A 26,941-nucleotide genomic window follows, 5' to 3' on the forward strand; every position below is an offset into this window, starting at 1 on the left:
TTCAGAGATTTACTGAAATATTATATCCATTACAAAATGAAGAATGTAGCTTCATACTGCAGATGGTGCTAAAGAAAGAATGCTGTAGAGAGTCTGCACTGGTGTTATACAAAACAACTTGTGTGTTTTTCTTTATTTGTTTGGCTTCCAAGCAGCCGCTGGTTAATATTCATTTCAGTGTTGATAACTTTACATCGCAACGGTAAATATTACTGCATGTTTTTATTGGTGCATTAAAAAAATCCAGCATTTAGATTTGGTGGGAAATGTACTGTACTGTTTGACTCAAACAGCTCATTCTGTTCAAAGAACTGAAAACAAAACATATTAACAGTGAATCTCGATCATATAATTGGGCGATCTGTGTCAGAGAAGTGTTGATATGAGCAAAAGACAGAGGATCAGGTTTTATATCCCTGCTGTGCATCTACAGGAATATGTCTGGATGTCACGTCTCATTTGAGCCAATGATCATAAAGTATATTGGACACAGATTATGTCAAGCTAGCCAATAATAGTCTAATTATGCACTGCAGGAAAAGAGACCATGTTCCCTTTGTGTAATGTAACAAAATATTGATCAGCTGTTTAACTCTGTAAGTTAATTCAAAGGTAATATTCAAACAGCTGTTCTAAATCAAGTGGTTTCTTCTTGTCATCCGTCAGGTCGGGCCATCAAACATGTGAAAGAGTCCATTTTCACTCTGGAGGCTGGAGCCAGAAGAGGCATTCCCAAAGTCCTGGTTGTCCTTACGGACGGCCGTTCACAAGACGATGTCAACAAAGTGTCCAAGGAAATGCAGATGGAGGGTGAGTGTTTTTGTTCAGTCCAAGTCCAAAAAAACACCTTGATTTATCAATTCTGAGAGTAATTTGTGATGAATAGTGTAGGTTGTGTGTGTTGGCTGGAAACACCACCACTCATATGGAAATCCATGACTCTAACAATGTGTATCATTTGGCTACTTAATCCTCTCAGTTGAGCGTAATGATGTAATAAATCCTCTTGTTTGAATCCATTCTCAGGCTACATCATCTTTGCCATTGGTTTTGCGGATGCAGACTATGGAGAGCTGGTGAATATTGCCAGCAAACCCAGTGACAGACACGTCTTTTTTGTGGATGATTTGGATGCTGTGAAGAAAATAGAGGAACAGCTCATTACCTTTGTCTGCGAAGCTGCCACTGCCAGTGAGTAACACCACCTAATGCGTAAAACAGAGACAGTGTAGGATATCAGAGGGAAGATTTCAGACAATTTACAGAGACGCAGACAGAGTGATGAAGGAGACGAGGCACAAAGGAAGAGTGAGGGAGGGAAAATGAAATGACTGAGGGGGGAAAGTGGAAAGAAAAGGGGATTTATTTGAAGGATGAACATTTTAAATGTCCAGTGTGTAAAATCTGGCAACATTTACTGGTTATATTGGTTGCATGTAACTCTCTCACCTCACTCTTCTCTTCCAAGTGTATTGGAGCACCCATGTAGCCTTCAGTTAAAACTCAAAAGATGTTTAGTTTGTCTATTGTGGCCTACTGGAAACACATGTTGGTCCAAATAGGTAGCCTCCGTAGAGCTGACCTGAAAACGCATTCAAATAAAGAAAATAATGTCCTCGATATTTTACACTGGTTTTGTCAATATTACAGATTTAATGACTTAAAGATTATTTTCTATTTTTCAGCTTGTCCATCTGTTTTGATGAGCGGTAACACTTTGGCAGGTAAGAGGAGTACGACAGTATTTACTCCATCAGAGCCCTGGATGCAGAGCCAGTGGTAATGATAAAGATTCGGTGTCTCTTGCAGGTTTTCGCATGATGGAGAAGTTTGGCCTCGTCGAAAAGGAGTACAGCACCATTCCTGGAGTTTCTCTGGAGCCAGGTTCATTCAACAGCTTCCCCTGTTACAGGTTACACCGCGACGCGCTGGTGTCACTGCCCACCAAGTGAGTAAAAACATTAGAATGCACTTCTGTTTTAGCTGACTAATAAGCAAACTCGGCATTATACAGAGGTTTACGTCTGGTCATTTCTGACAGTGACGGGGACAAAATATTAAATAAATAAAATTCTAATTACATTAGTCGATGTATAAGTCACATCACTGCATGTAAATACTGTCCACCTTGTTCTGTAACAAAGGAAGAGCTGCAGTTTTATTTGCAAGACACACTTGAGAAAAGTACTAAAGGTCACCAACAGGATGGTTCAGTATCAGAGATAGTCATTGTCACATTGCACATTTATCAAAACTATACATTACCAAAACTGGTGGCTGGTAAAAGTTTTACAAACTAAGAAGTTATAAGAAAGTGAATTAGTGCCAATTGTAAGATTCATAAGACGAGAAAACAGTCATGCATAATTTCCTCTCCACAGCATACCCTCCATTATTAAAGGCATTTAGGATTTTTTATTTTTTAATATCATATCGGTTCTACCATTCAAGCTTAAGATTAGTCTGTGTTCTGTATTATTTTGATCCCGCTCTGATGTTTATCTCCCCTCGCTTGGAGACCGGGAGTGGTCACAGTCAGCACGACACAAACACTGCAGCTCTTTGAATTATGAGCCAGCAGAGGACAATGAACAATTCAACAGACCTGCCAAAAAAAATTACTTGATTCTTTGGCTGTTGGCTAACTGCTGGGGAACTAACATGAAAGGTAACAGATAAAAGATTCTCCCTTTGGCATTGTTTGGATTATCTTAAGGGTTCAAGTCCCACTCACAGCAGCCAGGCTGTTTAGTTATGTTGACTAACAAAAGCAGTTCCTGTCCCCAGCGTCAACAACCACAAATAATGATCTTGAAGATTGGATTATTTGTTGTCTGTTGCTTCAGTTCAATTTTCCTTTCACTGTAAGTAAGATTGTTTTAGCATACCTGTGACTTTTAATTATTTGCCTGGTGAATTAATTTAAATACAGTGTATATAACACCTAAACAGTCGACACATTGTCGGAAACTTTAATTAACTAGAACTGAGTATTGCAGTATGTGTTTTTAGCAAGCTCAGTGATTCCTACTACCAGATCTGAGGAATTGTTAATTTCATATCAGACATTCATTTTTTGAAATACAGCAATTGCAACCTGTAAAAACTAAATTATTTACATTGAATAAAAAAACAACAACATACTGTAGATACACTATAATAGAGCCACTAATTACCATCTATCACACATATCTTCATTGTACGTTTAATGTCCTGTAAGTACTCATGAAACAGACAATCACTGTTGTTTCTGTGTTTGTGTATCAATAATTCAGTTGGACCAGGGCAACAGAGAACACCTGATGCAGCTATAATCCAATTATTATATACTAATATTATGTACTACTTTGATTAGACTCTGAGTGGATGTTAAAAAAAAAAAGATTTACAGTCAACCAGCACCACTTGTAATTAACAGAGCCTGCATTTACACAAGGTTGAAATAAATAATTGGATAATATTAATATTATAATATAAGTCAAATGTGATAAGATTTATTTAGCACTGTACCAACTGCACCGCAGGGAAATATTCAAATATGAAAACTTAACAGGAGCATCCAGTTCCACCTGTTCTGTCATTTTGTGTCTTTCTTGCTTTCCTTTTTATGCTTCCTGTGACTGTTCAGTTTGTGAAAAGTGGCATTGATGAGTGTTCTGCAAAGTTGTAGCTCGGATGACTTAAACCTGAAGTGCTCGCAGGCAACTGCGAGGAAAAGAAATGAGGCTTCCTGATCAAAAAGTGCCGAGCACTCAAAGAGTCGAGGCGGTGAAAAAGCATTCACACCTCAGCTGAAAGAGACACTGGCACTTTGAAAAAGGAACCAAGGAGATAGAGAATGTGTCTGCAGGGCACTGCTAAAAATCACTATCTCTGTGTGTGTGTGTGTGTGTGTACCAGGTATCTTCACCCTGAAGGTTTACCCTCTGACTACACCATTTCAATGATGCTCCGTCTGCTCCCGGATACCCCCCACGAGCCCTTTGCATTGTGGGAAATCCTCAACGCTGACCACGAGCCGTTGGTGGGACTAATCTTAGACAGTGAGTTTTTGTTGTTGTTGTTGTTGTTGTTTTTTTCATCTTTGTTTGTTTGTTTGGTGCATCAATGTTGCATCAGATCACAGTCTGAAGTGATGTGTTTGAACGTGACACACCTTTAAACTTCAGATTTGAGAAGTGAGTCGGAGGAGAAACACCAAAAAACAGCTGAGGTGACTTATTTTTAAATGAGCATAGCTCTCTTCTTATATTCTATCCTCAAAAGATGAATATTATACAGAAATACCCAAAATGAGGCAATTTTATGCCAGCAGATGGGGTGAGATGAGATATCATAAGACGTGATGATGGTGCAGTGGCTGTTTATGAGTCTCACTACGATAAGCGATGTCACGGAAACGCTGCGAAAGAGGTGAACTCCCCCTGGGCATCCATTTTTAGAGGTTTATTGGACATCGCTAACTCGGAGGAGATGCAGGGCAAACCCCTGACCTGCTGCACAGATTATGTTACCTGCTGTCCTTCATGATCCTGGGAACCCCAGGAGTAGCCGGAGGAAGTTAAATTTTGGCAGTTCTGCCTCCCCTGTCGAGTCTGACACAGCAAGAAAAGGGGTTAAAAAAGTTGAAAAGTGTTGTGGGTTTTTACAGTGCGGTATATTTTACTGTTGCTGAAAATCATAAAAGGAGAGAAATAAAAGGTAGGAAATGTGGATGATGGCACATACAGTATCACTTATTATCATAATAATAAAGATGGTCGAGATATGCTCTGGTAGTTGCATTAAGTGCTTGGTGAAAAAAAAAATCTAAATTATTGTAATGTTATGTTCATTTTGAATGAAATGATATATTTCAAATGTATCTGATAAAAGGGCATCTGATAAAGTCTGCACTGTTTCTGTAATAAAGATTAAAGTGTAACCTTTTTCTCTCTTGCTCCACCTAAAGACTCTGGAAAGACCTTGACGTTTTTCAACCATGACTACAAAGGAGACTTCCAGACTGTTACCTTTGATGACACAAAAATCCAAAAGATCTTCCATGGCAGCTTCCACAAGGTTAGTCTTACATGTGTGATGAAAATGACCTGATTAGTCTTTAAGAGGTGAATAAGCTGATTTATTAGAATGAAAAATATTCACTTTTTATATTTGCATGGTACTTACCTCTGTTTCATCATTACAGTGTTGGTAGAGGTTTTGAGTTGATGTTCAAAATAAATGAAAGACGTATTACAGTTAAATGCATGTCCAGTCTGTGCTGCTTTGAGGTGCCCTTGTTGGATCCATAGACTGAATATAAAAATGGACATTACCACCAGGGGGTGACTCCACCGGTCGCCAAATGAACTTTGTTAGACTTGAAGACGGGAAAATGAGCTCACTTCTGACTTAATTAATATCATTAAATTAAAGGTCCATTCTGTAAAATTTGGGTGAGAATATTTATCATTTGGCCGTAATTTAAGATCATAAGCATTATACTTCATGTCACTTAGGTGTACACTCACTCAATGTTATAAAGTGTTGTTTTTCATCACCTCACTATAACACCATTTCATATCAGGGGCCAAATCGCCTGCCATTTTGAACCAACGTGTTTTTACAATAATCCACAGTGGACAAACTTAACATGGCTTTTGACTTCTGATGGCAACACAGATTTTTGAAATTTGAGGAGAGGGCATTGTTGCTCAATTGTACACAACATACCTAATGGTTATGGTCTCAATCACTAGTTTCAGATCTTCTTCAATAGAACATGATGTCAATGTTGTTCATTATTTTACAATTTAGGCCACATGACGACGTAGTGGCTATGCATGTTCTCGTTGTGTGCACTTGGGTTTTCTCTGGGTTCTCCGTGTTTCCTTCCACAGTCCAGAAACACGTAGAGGTTAATCGGATGCTCTAAACTGACCATAGGTTTGATTGTGAGAGAGAACGGTTGTTGGTCCCTGTATGTTGGCCCTGCGATGGACTGGCTGACCAGTGTAGGATGTGTCTCCGTGCTTCGTCCTGTGTCAGTTTGGATTGGCCCCCTCTAGCTTCCCGTGACCCTCATGTGGACGATATGTACCGGTCACACTGTCTCGCTGAGAGTGAGTCCCACAGTGACTGCGTTTACCAGTTTGCATCACATAGCAAGTTTTTGTCTGCTGACTTCTGCTGCACTGAAACTCTGCAGTGCAGAAGGGGACTAAGGGAGCAGAACGCATTCTGCTGGGAAAGAGACAAAAAAAAATGAAATAAAGAAGATCTGATGTATTGTGTTTTTTTTTGTTTGTTTTTTTTTAGTCTGTTGGGTGGTTTTCCAGTGGCTGAAATTTTCCTCTTGACCTGTCAGTGCTGCTCTGGTGTGTTTGTGTGTGCAGATATGGTTATGACAGCCTTCCTGCCTCTTTTTGCTCAAGCTCTCTTTCTCCGGCTGTTCTTGCTACACTGTTTTTTAAGTAGTGGACGGATTAGATTGGTAGTGAAACTGCAGATTTCATCATGCTTTTGAGGTTTGTCAATTTGTTTTTTGTCTTTCCCATCTGCGGCTGTGGTTGTCATGCTACAAAATGTAATGCCTACACAGAATATACCATGTTATAAGTTCCAATTCATTATGAAAAAAATGGTGCAAACAAAACATAATTATAAAAAAACTCAAAAGGTTTGTGTACAGTGATTTTGTTATTTTCATTCAGTTGTGACTGTAGAATCGGTTTGTTTGTAGTTTCTTTTCAACCATCAGTGCTGTGTTTATGTTATATCTTAAGTAAAAGATCTTATTTGTTGTGATGACATTTCCTAAATGATATTTAGTTAAATAGCAATAAAATGAACAAATCATTAAATAAATACAGTAGTGCTGTAAATGCCTCTGTGGCATAAATAATGATGTAGGTCTGGAACTAACGGGCAAAGTAAATGACTAATTCATGTTGCAAAAAACATTTTGGCATGAAATATCTACAACATTAGGCTGCATAGAATAATATCAACATAAATAATTTTGTATTCACAAACGTATGCTTTGATGTAGACACTGTTCAGGAGGTGTATTTAGGAGGCATTTTGTTATGTTTTAAATTAGTAACTTTGGCCCATGTAGTTTAAGTCTTTATAGAGAATATATTCTCTAATATGTCGAGCTGCTGTTGTGTAGTGTCTCTAGTGTCTCTACTGGGATTGTCAATAGATTTCTGCTAAAAGCAAACCAACACTCGTCCTCCAAGTCTCTGTCGTCTTCTCAGTCCTCAGAATGTCAGGCAATAGCTGTCCATCATGTTCAGTGGCTTTTGTCTTCTGTCCTCCTGTTGTAGAACATGACAATGTTGAGAGAGTATGTGTCCAGAGGAAGTCTTTGTCTTTCATTTAGACAGGATGGCAAGTGAACAGTGTGTTGTGTGTCCATTATAAAGGGATTATCTTTTGTAGACACATTGTATGAAAGCAGGAAAAGTAGAATCTGTCACGTCTTAGTCAAACATTAGCAGACACAGGGAAACACAACAATACAGAAACAGGTGAAGGACAAGGACAGAAGAGCAGGAGAGGACATAGAAATGCCTGTTGTGTTTGAGACACAAAGAAAAATATAACCGTCAAGTAAGGAGACATTTTTATATTTATCTTAACGAACATGTTGCTTTTGGCCATATTAAAAAAAAGGACAAGTAGTTGCCTCTCATTTAAAATGGCCGTGATCACTTAAAGCTGTCCTTGTGTACGGTACGGAATTTTTCTACACAGTAATCCACAATATTTAACTGGAATAAAAAAAAGTGCTGTTAATTAATTCATACTTAAAAAGCTTTTTTCCAGAAATACCAGTAGCTTTGTGAAAGGAAGATTAAATAATAATAATTGTGTATATTTAAAATGTATATATTAATTGATATATGTGAAAAATAAAGCAGAAAAAGAAAAGAAGAAGAAATCTGCTGTAGGAATAGATGCAGGATATCTGCAACTAAAATATAAAGTGATCTATTGGGGATTTATTGTCCTGATCATAAGCAACTTGATGTTTAATCCAGATAAAATCAATAATAATTTACACAGTGGAATAAGACTAGATGTATTTTAGATTTTTTAGATATATTACTACAGTATATATTCATTTCAAGGTTGTAGCAGTTTGTATGAAGCGGGTTGTATGTCTTTATGACGGTTCAAAATGGGTTCTGCTTTCTGAATTATTATTGTATTATTATGATGTGTAAAATAAAATGTAGTTACATAAAGTCAGGGACTTCTCCTGATAATTCTCCTGATAACTATATATTAGCTTGATGTTGTTAATGCAGGTATTTTCTTTTTCCTGGATGATCTTACGCCGCCCTCACTCCTCCACTACCCAGTTGCATTGAGTGTTTAAACCGTTTGCTCTTCACTCCATAAGTCATTGAGTAAAATGTTGCCAGGTGACACAAAATCCATATTCATGCATCTATCCTTTTAAGGACATTGCATTTACTTTCATATCTTCTTAAACTAACCGTAATTCAAATCTAACTTAACCAGTTCCTCAGGAATTAGGTTGCACATCATTGGGACCAGGTTTTAGTCTCCATGAGGACTACTGGTCCTGACACTGTCAGGGTTTATACCAGAAAAGGTCCTAGAGAGGTAACAGATACAAGTACACCCACCCACACCCACACATAAACACACACACACACACACACACACACAGCTGAGTCAGCTGAAATGCTGATAGCCTCATCTACTCGGCTCCACATTATCTCACACAGCATGTTTAAAAACTGCCATAACACTCTAAGTGGTTGTGTTTCTATGCCTGCCAATTTTCCAGTTCCATTACTGTACCACTACTTCAATTTGTGCATCTAAGAGAGAGAGAGGGTGAGAATGCTGATTTGCACCTCCAACTCTTTATCTCGGTCCCTTCATATTTTGTTATACTGCTCTTCTCTCCTCATCCTTTAGTTTTCTCTAAATGGGGATCCCTAGAATATTCAGCTATAAGCATTATTTTAACAATATTTTTGTTAATTCAATTCACTTTGCGCAAATAATTGAGTTAACATGGTCTTATTTTCACTAGTAAACCAATTCATATTCTGACCATGACACACATGTGTGACCCTATAAGGCACAATTTTCAAGTAGTAAACCACAGAAGAAGACCGTAGCTGTAGTTAATACTCTGTTGGGATTGTGGTTGCAAGAAAGGACAACACAGTTAATCCAGACAATAAGCCTCATTACATGGCACCACTGCTCTCCTCTTTAAGACCAGTATAGAGCAGCTCATGCCAACATGGTGCCCATTATCCAGCAGTCTTTAGCCTCACACACTGAGCCTGCCCTGTGGACAAAAATCCATCATTATTCTAGTTTCAATGAAACCTTGTCCAACTAAAAATAATGATTATTAACCCATGGCTCTGGCTTCGATTGTGTTGAAATGCTTTAAAAAATATATATATATATATATGGTGTCTCCACTCAAGTACGGGGTTAGTTCTGTATTCAGTCCATTCCACTTTGCCTAAAGTTATGAGCAACATGTGGATGATGACATTAAGTGTCACCCATTTGATTATTAAGCCCTTTGAAGGCCTTTTCACACCTGCTCTGTTTTTAATGCACTTCATCCTCATTCACATAATGGTTAGAACTGTAAAAAAAAGTGAAAATACGCAATCCTGTGGATTTTCACTTTTATATTTGGGTCATTTTACCTCTTATGTCTCATGTGCTGTATGTAGGGACATTCAGGTCACTAGTTTTGTGCAGCAGTGAGATTTCAGATATCTAATTCTAAATGTGTAGAGATAGATTGGTGTTATACTGGATATGATGAGCCAATCAAACAGGTCTGCTTAAGCTTTCGTAGCTGCAGGGCAGTTTGGTCCTCATTTGCAGCATAAATTGTACTTCCTACTAACAAAACATGGAGCACCCAATCGTAGTTGCAAATAAAGCCAACTAATGAAAAGTCAAAAAGCTTTTCCAGTCAGCTTTCCATGAAGGTGATGGGGAAGAATGAACAGTATAAACTTTTCACCACATTTAAAATCAATGGAAAATTTTAATGATGTTGCTGGATTTTCATCACGTTTATTAGGAGTTGTGTAGTATGTGTGTTACATTTGTTTCTATCCACATTGTGCTGTTTGTATGCCTGCCTGTCTGTGACACACTTGCCGAGCACATGGACCTAAACATGGACCTACATTTCATGTTACTGTGTAGTTTGGTCAAAATCTGCATCTTAATCCAAATGACATTGTGGGAAAATGAGCAGCCTTGGCAGAGGTTTGCACTATTTGAGTGCTTTCTCTCGTTGTAATATTCGGTTATGACTTTCTGCAGTTTGTGCAGCTGGAAGTTGTTTCTTACAGTCAGCACTTGACTTCAAGACAAACGTCCCAGTGGGGACGATAAACTGTATTGTATCGTAACGTATGTACAAAAAGAGTCCCTGCGGTTCTGTCAGGCTTTCGCTTTTACATTTCCAGTCACTAAAGATAACGTTGAGTTGATAGCTCAGTGCTGTTGCCATCAAAGTTAACAGAGTTGCTCATTGTGTGAGATTATCATTGTCACATGCGCAGCATAACAGAGATGAAGTAGCAGTGTCAGTAGTTTTCAAAATAAAAATGTAATTTATCTTCAGTCTGAAAATGATAAGGGAAAAAAACGATGGATGTAAAGAAATGTGGTGCTTCATATTCCAAAAAGATAGTGCTGATGTGTTAAGACAACAGTTAGAAAATACAAGACTGTGAAATTTAGTTTATCCATATAATGCATGTGTGTGAGAGAGGGGGATAAAGGCTAATTCATCTTGTGCTGGCAGGAGTATTAACTGTGGATGAATCCTGGAGACAGCCACCAGCAATAATCTGACCTGCCAGCAGCAGCAGCAAAAAAACAACAACAACAGCAACTGCTTAGGTTTCTCTGCTTTGATTGTTGGTACCTTCTTTGTTTTTGGGCTAAAACTGATCCCGGCTCTCAGTGGCATTGTTGAATACCATCTTTAATCTGAATTTGACAGCTAATCAATTCACACGATTTAAGGGTATTTCAAGTTTCATGCAAGACATACAGTTCATATGAAACAATAGCCACGTGTTTGCATGACAAACGAAATGCTTGGAAATAGACAGTGACTTAGAGGAGAGGAATGGTTCACAGTTTGACACTTTTCAAGAATAAACTGCTTCCTCCAGACATCTGAGCATCTGAGTCACTGCTGTAGAAGACTAAGGAAGCAGATTAAGTGAGGGAGAGCGAATGACAGTGTTCACATCTGGAGCGAGCTGTACACACACACACGCACACACATATACACATCATCCCCTATATAGCCTGTAATATTATGTCTAACGTGTAAATGAAACAAAATACTTGCAAAATTCTCAGTGGATTTCCATCATCTTTCTTTATTATGAGTGTACAACAAACTCACACACCGACATGCACACAGACACACACACATCATGCTCAGTGAAGTGTATAGAATGGAAGATGAGAACAGAAACTCATTACGAGGCATCCATTCGGACGTCAGCCAAGAAACTGATGCTGACACCAAAATATGAATTTTTTATACATACTGCATGCATGTACAGAGGTGTATGTGCTGCACATGCATTCGTGTCCATGTGACATACAGTGTGTTTTTCTTTCCTTTTTTTTTACTGAAGGTGTGAAACAGCAAGAACTAGAAAAATAAATAAAACCAAATTAACACACAGATGCTGATAGTAGCAGTCTTTGCTCATTAAACATATGACTGGTGGAAAAAAAAGATCCACTCGTTGTCACTTTGATTAGTCAGTTATTAGGTGACCTGTGACAGAGGAGTCACTTATCAGGTAAGTATTTAGAAGTAGAACTCACTCAGCAATGTTTTACTGATGCTATATTGAGCTGTTTGTGTTTGTATATTTAAAGCAACAATTATTGTGGCACAGACTATAACAATTGAGACAAAATACCTGATTAAGTAAATTCGAAAGGCAATTTGTATCTCCGTTGCATAGACCATCAGTGATAGATTCTCTGTTGTTTAGAAAATAACCATCGCTCTCTGTCTCTCATCCAGCTCCATGTCATCATCAGTAAGACATCTGTAAAGGTGGTGTTAGATTGTTCTGCGATTGGAGAGAAATCCATCAATGCAGCTGGCAACATCACCACAGACGGAGTGGAGATCCTCGGAAGGATGGTTCGCTCCAGAGGCTCAAAGGCCAACTCTGCCCCGGTCAGTAGGAATTCATGTCTGTGTTGTTGTTAAGTGCACAACGGGCAAATTGCGAATGCATTGTGTTTGTTTTCCCGCTGGTCATGAATATTTAAACGTGTCCTCCAGACATTAGGGTCATTATCAGAACAGTCAGAGTTTATAAAAATAAATACTTAGCTTGGCTGTGTAATGCCAACTACAGTTAAAGAAAGTGTAAAGAAACTACAGTTAAAGAAAACTTCTGCTTTCATCAATGAATTATGTGTGCGTGCATGTGAGTGTGTGTGCATAGGTGAATCATCATCGCCTGTAAAATAGCTACCATAAATATCGGAAACCATTTCCATGATTTACTTAGTTATTTTATTGCAAGTGCAAATGAACAGTACAGTATGCCTCACATACACTCTGTTAACTGAGCTGTACCCATTAAGCATTAAATAAGAAACCTTTGGCACAATTGCACAGATAGGGGAGAAGGTGAGATATCCTGTGCCTCTGGGAATACTGAGCTCCACTATTAGTACATTTATACTTCTGACCTGCTCCACAGAAAATGATTGGCTGGATAATGCTGCATGAGAGTTTTTTAAAGTAAAATAAAGAAAGTGTGACTTTTTGTTTGACGCTTGCAACCTTTGACACCAATCTGATTCCATAACTAACATCACACAAACCACAGTCCATACTACTTTATTTATACAACACTTCCATATTGGAGAAGCCACTACTTAGAACTAATTATCATCTTTATCCTCTTAAATTGGGAGTGTTTTTTTTGTTCTTTGTGACAGTAAATCTGTGCAGTTTCAGGTGATGATTTGTTTAAAGGAGATCACAAATGTGGCTGTACCTCAGAATGAGTATCAGGACTTCAATGTTCTCAAGGTGTCAACCACCAGTCCTGTTACAATGAAACTGGGTCAAAAACCTGATCACAGTGTGGCTGTCGATGTGGAGCTCAACTTTGACTGAAAGAGCTCCGCTCATCAAAGATGCCCCGTGGTGCTGTGAAAGGAGGAATATAATTACCAGGAAGAAAACCATTTCACACAAGCTGAGAGGCCGGCCATTATTCCCCCAGACGTGTAAACGTTTGGCTCAAATATTCCACGTGTTGTTATTTTTCAATAAAAATGACAACGTGTGGGATGAATTGACAAAGCTAACACTAATTGCCTTTTAACTTTAATTGAATTCCACCGCTGTACACCTGAGATGTCTAGATCAAGTTTACTTAAAGACTGAACCAATTACTGTCCATCAGACTCACAACAACACGTAACTCGATACATATAATAAACTTGATGAAACCAGGCACAATGCAAAGCAGTTTCCCTACATTTGAAATTATTAATGACCACGTGAACAAAGGTTGCATAGAGAAAATCAAATGAGATAGTTTTCTACCCCCTGACTGAATCTCCTTTTACTCTGTAAACATGTGTTTGTGTATATACCTCCCCAGATTAAATAGTTTTACAGTAATTCTTGTCTACGTGGGTATTTTCCATAGTTGTTTAAGGTTGATGTAATGGGGAATGTCTGGTTTCTGGATGGTCAGAAATGCCGAATCATCAACATAAGATAAACAGTTTATGCCAGCAGGCAACTTAGAAATGAATTAGACATGAGACCATGACGTAATTTATAGCAAAGTATAGTGGTGGTAGTATAGAGGAGCCTTCCGATTCACTTCAGAATCAACAACTAAGCTAAGACATCAGACTATCTTTACCCCATCGTTTCAAAATATCGTGATTCACTTTCAGTCTCTAACCTTGCCCCCACTTCACTTCTGTCCTTTGAAATTGTGTTAACTAAAAACACTGTAAATACAGAGCTGATGTGTGCATGTGTTTGTGTGTGCATGTTTTTAGTTCCAGCTCCAGATGTTTGACATCATCTGCAGCACGTCCTGGGCCAACAGAGATAAGTGCTGTGAGCTGCCAGCATTGGTAAGAAACGCATGCTTACTGTGTACTCTCTCTCGCTCTCTCTCTCTCTCTCTCTCTCTCTCTCTCTTTCTCTCTCTCTCCCTCTCCCTCTCTCTCTCACACACACACACACCTACACACTCACACATTTATAAAGTCACTGCAAAATATAATTCCCCTTCCCTGCACTCCTCTCTAAGTGAACACAGGTATAATGCTGTGAGTATCACAGCATTAGATAGTGAGAGTGATATTTGGGCTTTCAATCAAACTGAGTTATAATGAGGAACTGAGGATTAAAGCCAATTTACATGGACACTGTACTCAATGGAAGACAATAAGCACTGGCCACTGTTAGCACCACTTGTGGTGAGGTAGGTACTTTGATTTATGTGGCATAAATCCCCATGAGCAATTAAAGAGTCAATATCTCTGTCGTCCACACTCACACAAAAGTCTGACCAGGTTGAGTGCAACTGTTAGTTACTATAAAACATCCAACAAACATGCTGATGCTTTTCTTGTTCTGCTCTTACTGATGTTCAGAGAGAAGTGTTTTCAGTCACCTTGGTGTGTGCGTGTGTGTGTGTGTGTCTTCAGAGAGTTGAGAAGCAGTGTCCTCCCTTGCCTCATGCCTGTACCTGCTCCCAGGACAGTAAAGGACCCCCTGGACCCACTGGACCCCCGGTAAAACATCACTATTTCTTCACTCAGTTACTTAATTAATGTTTAGTTCATTCATAAATTGAAAATGTAGACTATTTTGGTCCAGTGCAGGGCTGACCCAAGCCTTTATGTGGCCCTAAGGTGAATTGATTGGGGGGCATTTTTCTTCATTTGTCTACATTCAGATTATCAGCCACATTTGTCAAATTGATTGATCACTGGAGATCAGATGATTCACATTCATGACTCATGAGTGTCTTGCACCTGAACATAACATGGCAGACATGCAGCTTGGTAATAACAACAGTAATAGTGTGGTTGTAAGGCGATAACGTTACTATAACTCCATGTCATTTCCAAATGAATATCCAGATAGTGGCTTGTTAATAAGTATTATCAATGTAATACCTTTGTTACTTGGATATACCACCATAGTATTACTTACCTATTACAAACATTAACACACTATTACCATTTTTTTACTGTGCTATAATTTACAAGTGTTGCCAATACCTTTCTGCATGCATCATCATCAACATAAAATGTCATATTTGTGAAAACACTATTACTTACTAAGTGGACGATCAATATGTTGAGATAAGTGAAGCTGTACCTTTATTGATCGCCCATAGGGGAAATTGCTGGAATGGAAGCTGTCACAGCAAATCTGTGGGTGAGATTTAGCTCTGTAGAGAACAACACTTGCCCCCAGTGTTTGACTGAGCCATGCTGCTTATGCAGGTCTGATATGACTGTTTTCACTCATGTTGCAACCACATAATGAAGTGACACAGATGAAAATCACAATTGATGATGCACTTTCTCTGCCTTCACAGCTGTGAAAAAAATAGACAACAAGAAAAAAAGTCAGTTAAGAGTCACTTCAGCTTGGTAATGTGAACGTAGCCTGTGTCTGAATTTATATCCGTGCTAAAGATCTATAGCTTGTCTTTGTATTAGTTTTTCACTCATTGATCTATTCTGGAGAAAGTGTCCAGACTAACAGTAATAGATGCAGCTTGTAAATTGTCAAGTCAGACAGCCGCTCTGGCAGTTTTTAAAACAACTTAATTTCCCTCTGTGGAATTTACAATTGATTGTTGGAAAAGTCACTTCAGACAGAAACTTTATTCTCCTTCAATGCCAGTCGGAGCTGCTAACTAGTGTGCAATCACAATAAGACAAAAACAGATAATTTGCCAACATAAACTAGAATGATTTAAACCTGTTGGTTGCAACACACAAGACTTTTTAATCCCTCAGTGATGAATGAGAACAGCTGAAAACAGTGGCTCTCAAAGCTGTTATTTCTTATGGATTGCACCAAATCTTTGTGTTTCTATTGGTGTGGCATTTGTTAGAGAAGGAGGAATGATCTTGTGTAGGAGCTGTATTCCTCTCACACAGCAGCAGGTATGACCTGATAGAGGCTGAGGGTTGAGAGCAAGTAAATGAGCTCATTTATAGCCTGAGACGTTTTGTCTGTATTCTTTCTTCTTTTTCTCCTTTTCTTTATCTTTCTCTCCCGATTTGGTCTTTTCCTCTTTCCTCTCCCACCCTTGCCATTAAAGCTTTATTTTTCCTTTCCTCTCTTAACTTTTCTCTGTTTGTCTCCAACCATTTGGGAGCAGAGGAGGAGGATGTGATTCTACCCCAGCAATTATAAAGCGATTCAGTTTATCACAGTCAATTAAAATCCCCCAAAACCTGTCTGATGAGTCAGATCTACTCACTCATCTACAGGTTTATAGCCACACTCTGTCCTTTTACTTTTTATTTTTCTTCATTCCTTTGGATTAAAATTGTCATCCTTTACTATAGGAAAACAGCTCAGCCATTAAAATGTGCAAACAAAATGTATATTTTTTTTAAATGCATGTCAACTGATAAATAATCTTTAAGAGGTTGAAGAACTTATTTTTCTGTGACTTTTTTCACGTTTTCTCTCCACGCCTTGTACTGCGTTTATTTCTGTAGCCTTAATCTCTTTTCTCCTTTTCTGTTTTTTTTTCCTTTTTGCCTCCACTTCATCCCAAAGCCTGAGGCACTTTTTCTCTGTCTCTCTCATTTTATGCCTACCTGTGCCTCCGTCTGTCTCTGTGTCTATATTGGTTTCTCTCTCTCTCTCTCTCACTGGCAGAGAATGTGCTTCTTAAATCACACTGTAACTGCAGCATATAGGTGTAGATGAATGGCTTATTGACAAAATCTCAGCCACTTTTGTGCAGCAGTCAGTGGGGCTTTGAGGAGGGATGAAAAGGCAGTGCCATTCCCCTTGTTAAAACAGTATAATGGTTGTAAACAGAATGAATGTATTGTATCCCCTGTGGAAGAAAAACTTCATACCGACACGGAAACGTTAAACAGACTCAGAAAACAGAGAGATTTAGTGTAAACATTGGATGTACACCGGATTTGTTGTCGTGCTGTTGGAACTTTGCACACTGCAATGAGCTGAGGAGTGTGAGTAAAGCTAAATAAATACTTGGATCTCCATTTCTATACCTGTTGTAGTGTCCAAACACACAGTGTTGTTATAAAGAGACAGCTGAAAGCAAAATGAGGAGGAGAGCAGGAATATCATAGGAAATGACAATAGCTGCCATCTTAAAGTTCAAGGCAAAATCTTTATTTTATTCTTCAAAGTGTTTATACTGAATCAATCTGGTTCATCAACACAGACAACCTATATCTTAGTCTGTGAAAAATATGGTAATACTGTATTGACGAGGAGTATATTATGTGTGTGTTCACTGTAAATGGTTTTCTCTCTTGCACAGCAGCAGGCAACTACAGTTTTCTATAACTGTGAGTCATGTTTGAAATAGTATTGATTGCCTGAGCTGAATTGCAGCCTGTGCTGCCTGATTTGGTACAGACTCAGCTCGATACCCAGCATCAGTCAGCAATCAATCTGGCATTACAAAGACATTCCCAGCCCACAATCTCTATTTGTTAAAAGTCAATTGTGCCCATGCTGTTCCAGATCCAAAAGTTGCTTTAAAATGTAAATTGCTTACTTAAATGTTTATAGTGGTGCATTTTCCTTTTTTTTTTAATAAAGACCCATGAAAAAGCCCTAGTTATTTGTATACAGCTGTTGGAAGCTAATTTCGGTTTCTCTCAGAAATCCATTAAAACTACTCGCAGAGACAAATTGCTGAAGTTATAAACATAATCAATCATTTTGAATAATAATTTTTCCTGACATGAATTGACAAAGGCATAATTGTTGCCTTTGAATGAAAGAAAACATATGTTCCATTTGTTATCTAAAATGTTTTATCGTCTTTTCACTTCGAAAAGGAGAATTTAAAGGAAATAATTTTCCATTTTAACCACATAGACAAAGATAGAACCAGATCAGATCATGTTCATCTTTTTAAGGCTGATTACGTACAGCACATTAAAATGTGTGGAGGTGTTTTTAACCAAGGCTTGGGTCGCCCTCCTGTCACGTCTGTTGCTAAGCAAGTAAAACCTGTGAGATGCTGAGATGGGTTGCCACAGCCTCTCTAAATTATTCAACACAGTACACTAAAAAATAATCAAAACAAAGACAATGGATTATCAGCACTGCATTTCCCTCACAACATCTGTGCTGCACCCTGTGTGAGTGTGTGTGGGGAAAAACTGGGTATCTGGGCGCATCCTCTCCTTCGCCACATGGCTCAGGAGCTCTGTCTGAATGAAAGGCATTCACACCATATTTCAGTCAAGAAAGACCAGTTTGACCTACTTCTTAGGCCTGAGTATCAAAAGATGAGTTGAAATCACTCACTACATTCAAAAAAGTTTTGCTATTTTCATCTCGATGCACCCAGCAAACTCAAACAATTAACCCTCTTATGAACATAATATTCAGGCCGCCTGGATTTATTTAGATTTTATGGCTGTAGAATTGTCAAATGAGTGAGTGCTTCTGGTCCTTTTTCCAAGATAACTTTCATTTTCGATATCTGGCAGTTATTCAACCGTTTAGCAATACAGTACAGAGAAGCTGACATCACCAACGTGTGATGCGCTGGTGAATCTTGTATGTGATTGGACGGAGGGTTACCCTAATGACAAGTAGATGGGCACACTATTTCTCTGCTTTCCAGGATCCATCCATCCATCTTCTACCGCTTTGTCCACCCCTTCTGTTACTAATCCTGTCGTCGTTGACAGGATTAGTAACAGAAGGGATTGTGTTAATGGGTTAATAGTTCGGGTGGCTATCAGCTTTTCATTGTTAGAAATTAGGGCAAAGTAGAATTGCACAGTACTTTCTAATATGCAGTAGAGAAACTACTGGAAATTGGCCACATATGCAATCCTTCCATTGGGAGAGCACTATTGTTTTTACTACAGCTGTGTGTCCCTACTCATCTTCTCCTATAGTTATTTGTATACTGCTGAAATTTGAATCTAACCCCCACACACACACACACACACCTTGTTCCCAGGGGAGACCTATTTAAGCAAACACAGGAAGAGGATGTATCCCAAATGGGCCAATGATTAACAGATGTGTGCCGTGTGTCCCCGGATAAACCACTGGGCTGGAGAGGTCAGCCCAGAGTTTTGCTGCTGCTGTAGACTCCTGCTGTTACTTACAGATGCAGAGTAATAAAGTGCATGGCTCACAGGGACAGTTACAGCACAGATCACCGCCGGCCTCTGTTCATCAAATTTATAATCCAGCCATTTCAAAAAGCTGCACCTTACCACTTTTATTAGATTTTTAAAAATGAATACCAAGTTCCATGTTTGAAAGAGTGTCTGAGGGTTTAATATTTTTTCTCAGCCTCTGCTCTTTTAACGCAGACCGTTTGCAAATATTGATTTTGTGCAGTTTTCACAGTGGGATTGTGTGTGTGTGTGTTTCCTGTGTTTCAGGGTGGTCCAGGCATAAGGGGAGCCAGAGGAGACAGAGGAGAGCCAGGAGTAACGGTTAGTAAAATGCAAAATTTAGCATCTTACACTCAGACACTGTGAGGCTGCATCTTCCTTGGGGATGAATAAGCGCAGAACTGAGTGTATTTTGCCAAGCAAAACATAATAATATTGTTTCCTTGAATTTATAGACAGACCTTACACCTATATCTTAGATAAATCCCACACTGGTCTTTGAACTGGCTGGACATCAGAGAGTCTTGTTATTACATAAACGTCTAACAAATCTCTATATGAGGCAAAAAAAAGCAAAGTTGAGTTGGCGAGTGTAAGAAGATACATCAATCCTTAAATAATGCAGATTCTACAAGATGAAGCAAAGCTCTTGTTTATTGTACATTTTATTCAGATTCTGAACCGATTAACACATCTGCCTTCAGGGATGGAACAAGCACCATCCTCTGCCCCTCCCTGTGACTGGATGATAAAAAAGAAGGAAAGGTGTCGGGTGTGAAATAATTCCCCCTTAATCACAACAACTTCCCTTGACAAACTCAACAAATCATCTTTTACTGAAGAGTTGCATCTGCTGTAGTTTTGCTATGGTAATCTGTTCCCAAATTGTGGCATTCAGTATGACCTGCTGCTGCTTGGAAACGTCTCAGTACCAAAACCCAGTTCCTCATGATCGTAATTCAATCTCATATTTAACAAATGCTTTGGAACAATACTTTGAAAGAAGCAGCAGGGGTCGTTTGGATCGCCTTGCCACATCTGCTGAAACCCTTTCAGCGGCCAACTAAGAAAACAAGGATGTTTACCTAAACCTCCAAATGTCCTTCTTTGTCTCTGTTTAGTGACAGTGAGTCAATTGAAGTGGCTCAGCCACAACTTAAAATGTAAAAGACAGATTTTGGTGAAATTTCTGTGGGTGTAAGTTTGTAGCCCACACGTTTGTAAAAATATAATTGCAAGATAGGAAAGTGTATTGACACTGTGGGAAGCTGAGCGGCGGAGGTTTGCCCTCTCTGAGTGCTGTCTCTGTTGTTAGTTTTGTTGTGGTTTTTTGTCCTGCTGTCGCACATAAAGTATTGGCCTTATCGTCTGTAGCTCGACAGCTTCAGCTGTTGTATTTTTAGATTTTACGAGACCAGCTCCTCAATTTCTGGTAATCAGTCTGGATGGATTGCTCATTACAGTAGAAACACAGATAAATGAGTAAATAAATGATGCAGTTATGCCTTTTCATTTTAATGTCGTCATTTGTCAATTGATTCGTCTTGTCTGATTGTTTGACAGCATGTTTATCTGGATAGTTATCATTGAATAAAAGCAACACCCCCCCCCCATGTTCTGTTCATGTCACTCTGATCCGTGGTTTCACGTGACTGTTTGCATGGATAAGAAAGATATGATTCCAGTAACTGTACGGCTGAGCAGTGAAACAATAAATACAGCCGGAGTGAAGATTACTTTGGCTACGACTGCTTCTGAGCTAACAAGACACAACTATGGCAAATCAGGGGCGGGTTCAGAGGAATTTTCTGACTCCCGCAGTAGGAATCCTGACTGCAGCTCACACACATACACACATGGATTGGAGAAACTGCTACACCGACACAACCAGATAACACACGTGTCAAACTCGAGGCCCACGGGCCACACAACTGTATTAAACGTGGACTTTGAAAACAGAGAGTTGGAACAGAGGGGGATTATTAGGAAACTCAGCCCTTCTGAGGCTATTCCATGCTTAAAACAATTTATATTATTGCATGAAAAAAGTATCCATTGTGTTCAGTAACATGACACATCTTTAATTTCAAATTGGATCTCTGATTTATTTATTTAATATATAATCCTGCTTTGTTCTGAAATGTATCTTATTTGTCTGGCCCTCGACTTGGACATAGTTTTTAATTTCGGCCCCCGCTGTAGTTGAGTTTGACAACCCTTCTCCTTATAGAGGACTTTTTTTAGTTTTCTTATGTCCTATATATATTGTGCAATTTTGGGCAACCCCAGGTGAAAGATGACCATCACGGAACAATTGTGGAGATTTCTTTAGTCATGGCTCTGGTGGTCCTACATCATACTGTTTGAATGATTCAAAAAGGATGATTATTATAGACCGCAAACATGACCATCCCATGGTGTCTCTGCTGCTGCAATACATTCACTAACTAGCCAATAAAACTGGCATATTGACCAAATACCATAGAGGCAAAACTTAGCTTCTAGCTTCTAAATTTGACCTCTTTTTCCTTTGTCATGACCAGGTCTACATCACGTCATAGTCTACAATTCATGAGATGTCACCATCATTCAATCTACATACAGTACATTATCCTTTATGTTGTACCTACGTTTATTAGAGCCATGTTGCACAAAGTGATTTTTTTTTTTATGATCTAATAAGTTTGCTGAAATGGAACAGTCTGTGGGCGGCGATAAAAGTAAACCCTTTCCTGTGTCTAACGTTGAGTCTTTCACTGGGGAGCAGAAGAATTAAGAGTTTCAATTCATTTCATGAATTTCGAATGAGAATTCCAGCAGGTCAATGGAGCAACAAGTGCGGAATGATCCGTTGTTACTGACAAAATGAACTCTGAAATGAAATATGAACAGGGTTTTTTTTTTCACAGGGACCTCAAGGGCCAGTGGGAGAGATTGGCCCTCCCGGACCCTCAGGGCCAATTGGTCCTCAGGGACCCAGCGGACTCTCCATTCAAGGGCCCCCTGTAAGTTTTTGACCGGATGTGTGTGCATGGCTGAATGTGTAAAGGCAGCGTATTTCACATTTTTGCTAAATTCACACGTAATAAATCTCACAACACCCGTCAGCCTAATGTTTTTTCCTGGAGTTGTAAAAAGGAAAATTGTAGAAATGAAACTAATCCCTAAAGTGTATCTGGGATCAAGACAAACAGAATTTTTGTTATTCCCAAGCATAACTGCTGAATTAAATTAGGATGGAAATGGTCACAAAATGTGTGTTGTGAGCCATTCCATTCGTACTGGTCTGCTTTAAGGTCACACAAATGTGTAACTGGACAAAGCACTGAGCTGTCAGTTTGGAGCATTGACACCTGCACACGTCCAAAATGTGCTGCTGTGGTTGTAGATGAACCTTTAGTGGCGCAACACTATATTAAGATAAATGATATAGTTTTTCTCACTCTGTGTTTTGCAGGGAGCTGCGGGAGAGAGGGGAGAAAAAGGAGAGACTGGCCCAGCCGGACAATTGGTGAGAAAACATTTTCTTAAAAACATGGACATAGGAGAAACATCATAGACTGTATATACAAATGGATTTAGTGTTCTGGTTTGAAAAGTGAAGCCTAGGAAATAGGACGGAAGTAGCAGTTTATCAAAATAAAACTTGATTTATAACTTAGCATACATTTTTATGAGCAATTAATGTTCTCAATCACTAGTTTCAGGTCTTCTCCAATAGAACACTATGTCAGTTTTGTAAATTATGTTCACATTTAGAGGAAAATAGATGATGCATGACTTGTGACACGTGTCAGAAACAAAATGTGTCAGGGTAAGAAAAAAACAAACAATAACCTCATACATCTCTGATTTCTGCCTGTCTTGAAATCAGAGGTGATTGCTCTAAGACAGCAAGGGAAGACCTGGTTCCTCTAAAATGTCATAAAATAAATGTATTTACTCTGTTGTGTTTAGATAAGTTACATTAGTATAAAACTATATGACTATTTCATTCAGAATCAGCTGTTTGTCACAGATTGTCTGATGCAATTTTCTACTCGTACATTCCCGCAGCAGCATGGTGCATTTAAACCAGTGAAAGCTCAGCTTCATTTAATCTCTGTGAGACAGCACGGAATAGGGTTTTTTCTTCTTGACACTGGTGACACTGGAGCCTTTTCTGTCTCAGTGCCTTGTACGAGTGAAGCTCAGAAACATATAGCCCGTTGCATGGTATTTGCTCTTGCGATATAGGCCATTTCTGCTTGAATATATACACTTTGAATAAAAACACTACTATGGCATGGGTCGGGAGTGGGGGGGGGGCGCTAAACACACTCCCACAAGTGAAAATTTGGTTTAAACAGCGGGATTACATTGGGTTTTTGACCAGCCTGTCAGTGATTTTCACATGCAGTGATTTTCTCATGGGTTTTTGTCTGGATCACAAAACTAACCAGTATTTTGTGGTGTGTGTGTGTGTGTGCATATGTGTGTGTGTGGCTGTGACTATCTATGTAAATGACTCCATAACTTGTATACGTGTGGAAATTAAAAATGAGTTCTGGTTAGTTCCTATTCTTAGCTATCTGCTTCTGTGCAGACCATGCTTGAGGCACACAAAGGCTTAATTTAAGATGATAAGGAAAAACTCATTTATAATTTTATTCTCATAATATGATTATATCATTGATTATTAGGAAAATACATATTTATAATTGTGCTATGTAGCCACCATTAGCATATGGGAATGTGTTAGTTTCTTGTACATAATTAATTCAGCTGTAGCTGAAGCTGCTGCCTCTGTAAGTAATGATTACTTAAGTTTGGTTTTGTCATTGTCTATTGCAGATGTGAAGGGCCGTGTCAAATTTATAAATTCCCTTTAATCAGAATTAGATCCAGGTAAAATGCTGCGTATTCGTTTCAATATAATTGAGTGTGAGCGCAGGAGGAGGAGGTGAATGGGACCATGAACATAAGGATCAAGTAGTCTGTGTGTGTGTTGTTTTGTTGCTGACACACATGCACAAGCACACACATACACAGCGATCTAATGGAGTCACTGAGATGTGCATAATCATTACCAGCATCTCCATTATTGGGCAGTGAACCTATCAGCAATAATACTGATATTAATTTAATGGTATTCTTCTGAGAGATCTGGACTTCAGCAAGAACAGAGTCAGTATTCCAGTAACCAGGGGATTTTAATTTCTGTTCATTTATATGAGGACGACACACCGTAAATAAATTTTACTACAGTGTAGTTTGACCAAGGCAACATTTTTAATCAGTTTTAGTGACAACGTTTGGACCAACAGTTGATGAATGACATGTATCTCTGAAGATCTGCGATATAACTCATGGGACACACTTTTTTGACAACACTCGTTCGATCACGAGACAAGTGAATGAAAGACTTTGCAGGCGAAATGTGATGATTGAATCTTGAGAGAGTTTTCTTTCAGTTGCCCCGAGCAGGGACATAGTTTGATGCAGCAGCATGTAAAAGTAAAACAGGAAGAGAAGTGCTTATTTAAGAAGACAACAGTATGATGATAGGTTAGGAGGGATGATGGGTTGCTGTGCTTGTAGATCGACGCGAACATCTGATGATCATTTGATCACTCAGTTAACAGCCCCAGCTAATGATGGCATCTGACAGAGCACGTGTCGATGTGAGAGAAGAAAAAGACAGGATGAAACATAAATACTGCATTTGAAGGAAGCAAAAAAAAGTATTCCTCCTGACTGAACTTATACTAGAGCTTCATTTCATTGAATACACTTTGGCTTTATTTTTTCTCTGCAACAGCCTTATCTGAAAAAACTCATTATCACTACATACTGTATATTAAAGTGTAAAAGACCAGTGTGTAACATTAAGGAGGGCTTATAAGCAGAAATTATATACTTCCCATAAGTATGTTTGTAATTGCTTTAAAATAATAATTGTTTGGTTTTCGTAGCCTTATGGCGCTTTTCCATTAGTACCTGGTACCTTTTTAGTACCTGCTCTGGCGAGGTTCCAAGTGAACTGAGCAAAACTACCTGACGTCGACAGACTGCCGGCCACTGATTGGTCAGAGTGTCGTCACAGGAAGGGTCAGAATCATAGAACAAGGAAATCTCAACATTTAACAGAGGAGTCTCTATTTAGTAATAGCACTGCCGAAAGTGGCGATCGCTTTTGCCGTATTTCAGATCATTCAGTACACCGAATACAACTGCTTTACTAGTCACTAGTTTGTGTGTGCGCCGTGTAAAAAGTCAGGGCAGTTTCATGCAGCCGTGCTATGATGACACCGCCCACGTTGAGGAGGTTCTAAGACAGGAGTGTCAAACTCAAATGACCTGTGGGCCAATGAGCATCTAGTCTGATCAAGAGGGGGAATAAAGTGGAAGAAAACAACTATACAGTAGTGGGTGGACAATATAAGATATTCATGATGATATTAGACAGAATTGCAAAGTAAAAAAGTGTTTGTTTTGATATAAAATGACGTATACTTCACAATAAAAAAACATATTAATGATGCACAAAAAACAGAGAAATCCATGAAAAATTTTGCAAATAATGACAAGGTTAATTGTAATTAAAACAACTTAAATATATGTAATTAAATGTTAGTGTAATACATTAATAAAGCAATAATTACAACCGTATGTCTTATAACTATTATAAAAATATTGCTAGCAAATATATTTAGTCTTATATTCTGTCTACATTCCATCAGCTCACTGGCAGCGATGCCTCAGTGCAGTGGTGGGTGGGCCGCATATTATCGATTGGAGGGCCACATGTGGCCCCTGGGCCACCAGTATGACACCCCTGTTCCAAGAAGTAAAACGAACCAAGTCGCGCCGCGCCGTGCATTTTGAAGTGGAAGGAAAACGACACTCTTTCCTGATGCCGTGTGCACATTCTCCTCAGCTTACTACTTCTTACTTTCTGGCAGATGCCACAAGACATATTGTTCAGCCGAGTCCATTTAAAGTGATTGCCACAATTATTTGTTGGGTGTTGAGTGTGGGGGGCCGACATCACCTAAAAGCTCTGTCAGCTCCATCCCACCTTCACATTGTGTTGAAGTAGATTATGATGCAGTGCACTCGTAACCTCAGTCTGCAGATCTCCGTGTTATAGACTGAGTACAGCTCTGTCCTCTAAAGACTCGCACTTTCATCAAACTTATGAGCTGGAAAAATAATGTCTCCCTTGTATCTTTTATTGGCAAAGATGGGTTCCGATATTTTTTACACTTTACCAGGGTTTCATTTGATGCTTTGATGTTCAGAAGATATTTTTTGTTATTTTAGTTAGTGATACCTCTCCCTCCTGCTTTGACCTTTTCTGGCATCAAATTAATGATTTATTTTATGTGCTATATTTCAAGTGGTTAGAGGTTAAACGCTGCAGAATGAGAAAGCCTTAATGTTATCATTAAGAGAGTTTCATTCCCTGTCGTGTCTTTATATAGGCCCTGTGAAGGTTTGACAGCCCACGTGTTTTCTTCTGCCG

The 26,941-nt window shown here is 38.9% G+C and overlaps 1 protein-coding gene across 1 annotated transcript in view; it reads left to right on the forward strand.

Annotated features, from left to right (window-relative positions):
* The window catches only part of LOC122774683 (collagen alpha-1(XIV) chain-like), a 119,553-nt gene that overhangs the window by 71,077 nt on the left and 21,535 nt on the right, over positions 1-26,941 (forward strand). The window contains exons 28-39 of the mRNA XM_044034158.1: positions 667-810; positions 1,027-1,191; positions 1,686-1,724; positions 1,810-1,948; positions 3,901-4,043; positions 4,952-5,061; positions 12,077-12,235; positions 14,098-14,175; positions 14,755-14,841; positions 19,702-19,755; positions 22,344-22,439; positions 22,892-22,945. Coding sequence (XP_043890093.1) covers positions 667-810; positions 1,027-1,191; positions 1,686-1,724; positions 1,810-1,948; positions 3,901-4,043; positions 4,952-5,061; positions 12,077-12,235; positions 14,098-14,175; positions 14,755-14,841; positions 19,702-19,755; positions 22,344-22,439; positions 22,892-22,945 — 1,268 coding nt within the window. The remainder of the gene's footprint in view (positions 1-666; positions 811-1,026; positions 1,192-1,685; positions 1,725-1,809; positions 1,949-3,900; positions 4,044-4,951; positions 5,062-12,076; positions 12,236-14,097; positions 14,176-14,754; positions 14,842-19,701; positions 19,756-22,343; positions 22,440-22,891; positions 22,946-26,941) is intronic.

The sequence above is a fragment of the Solea senegalensis genome, linkage group LG9, assembly GCF_019176455.1.
Source record: "Solea senegalensis isolate Sse05_10M linkage group LG9, IFAPA_SoseM_1, whole genome shotgun sequence".
Classification (NCBI taxonomy): Eukaryota; Metazoa; Chordata; class Actinopteri; order Pleuronectiformes; family Soleidae; genus Solea; species Solea senegalensis.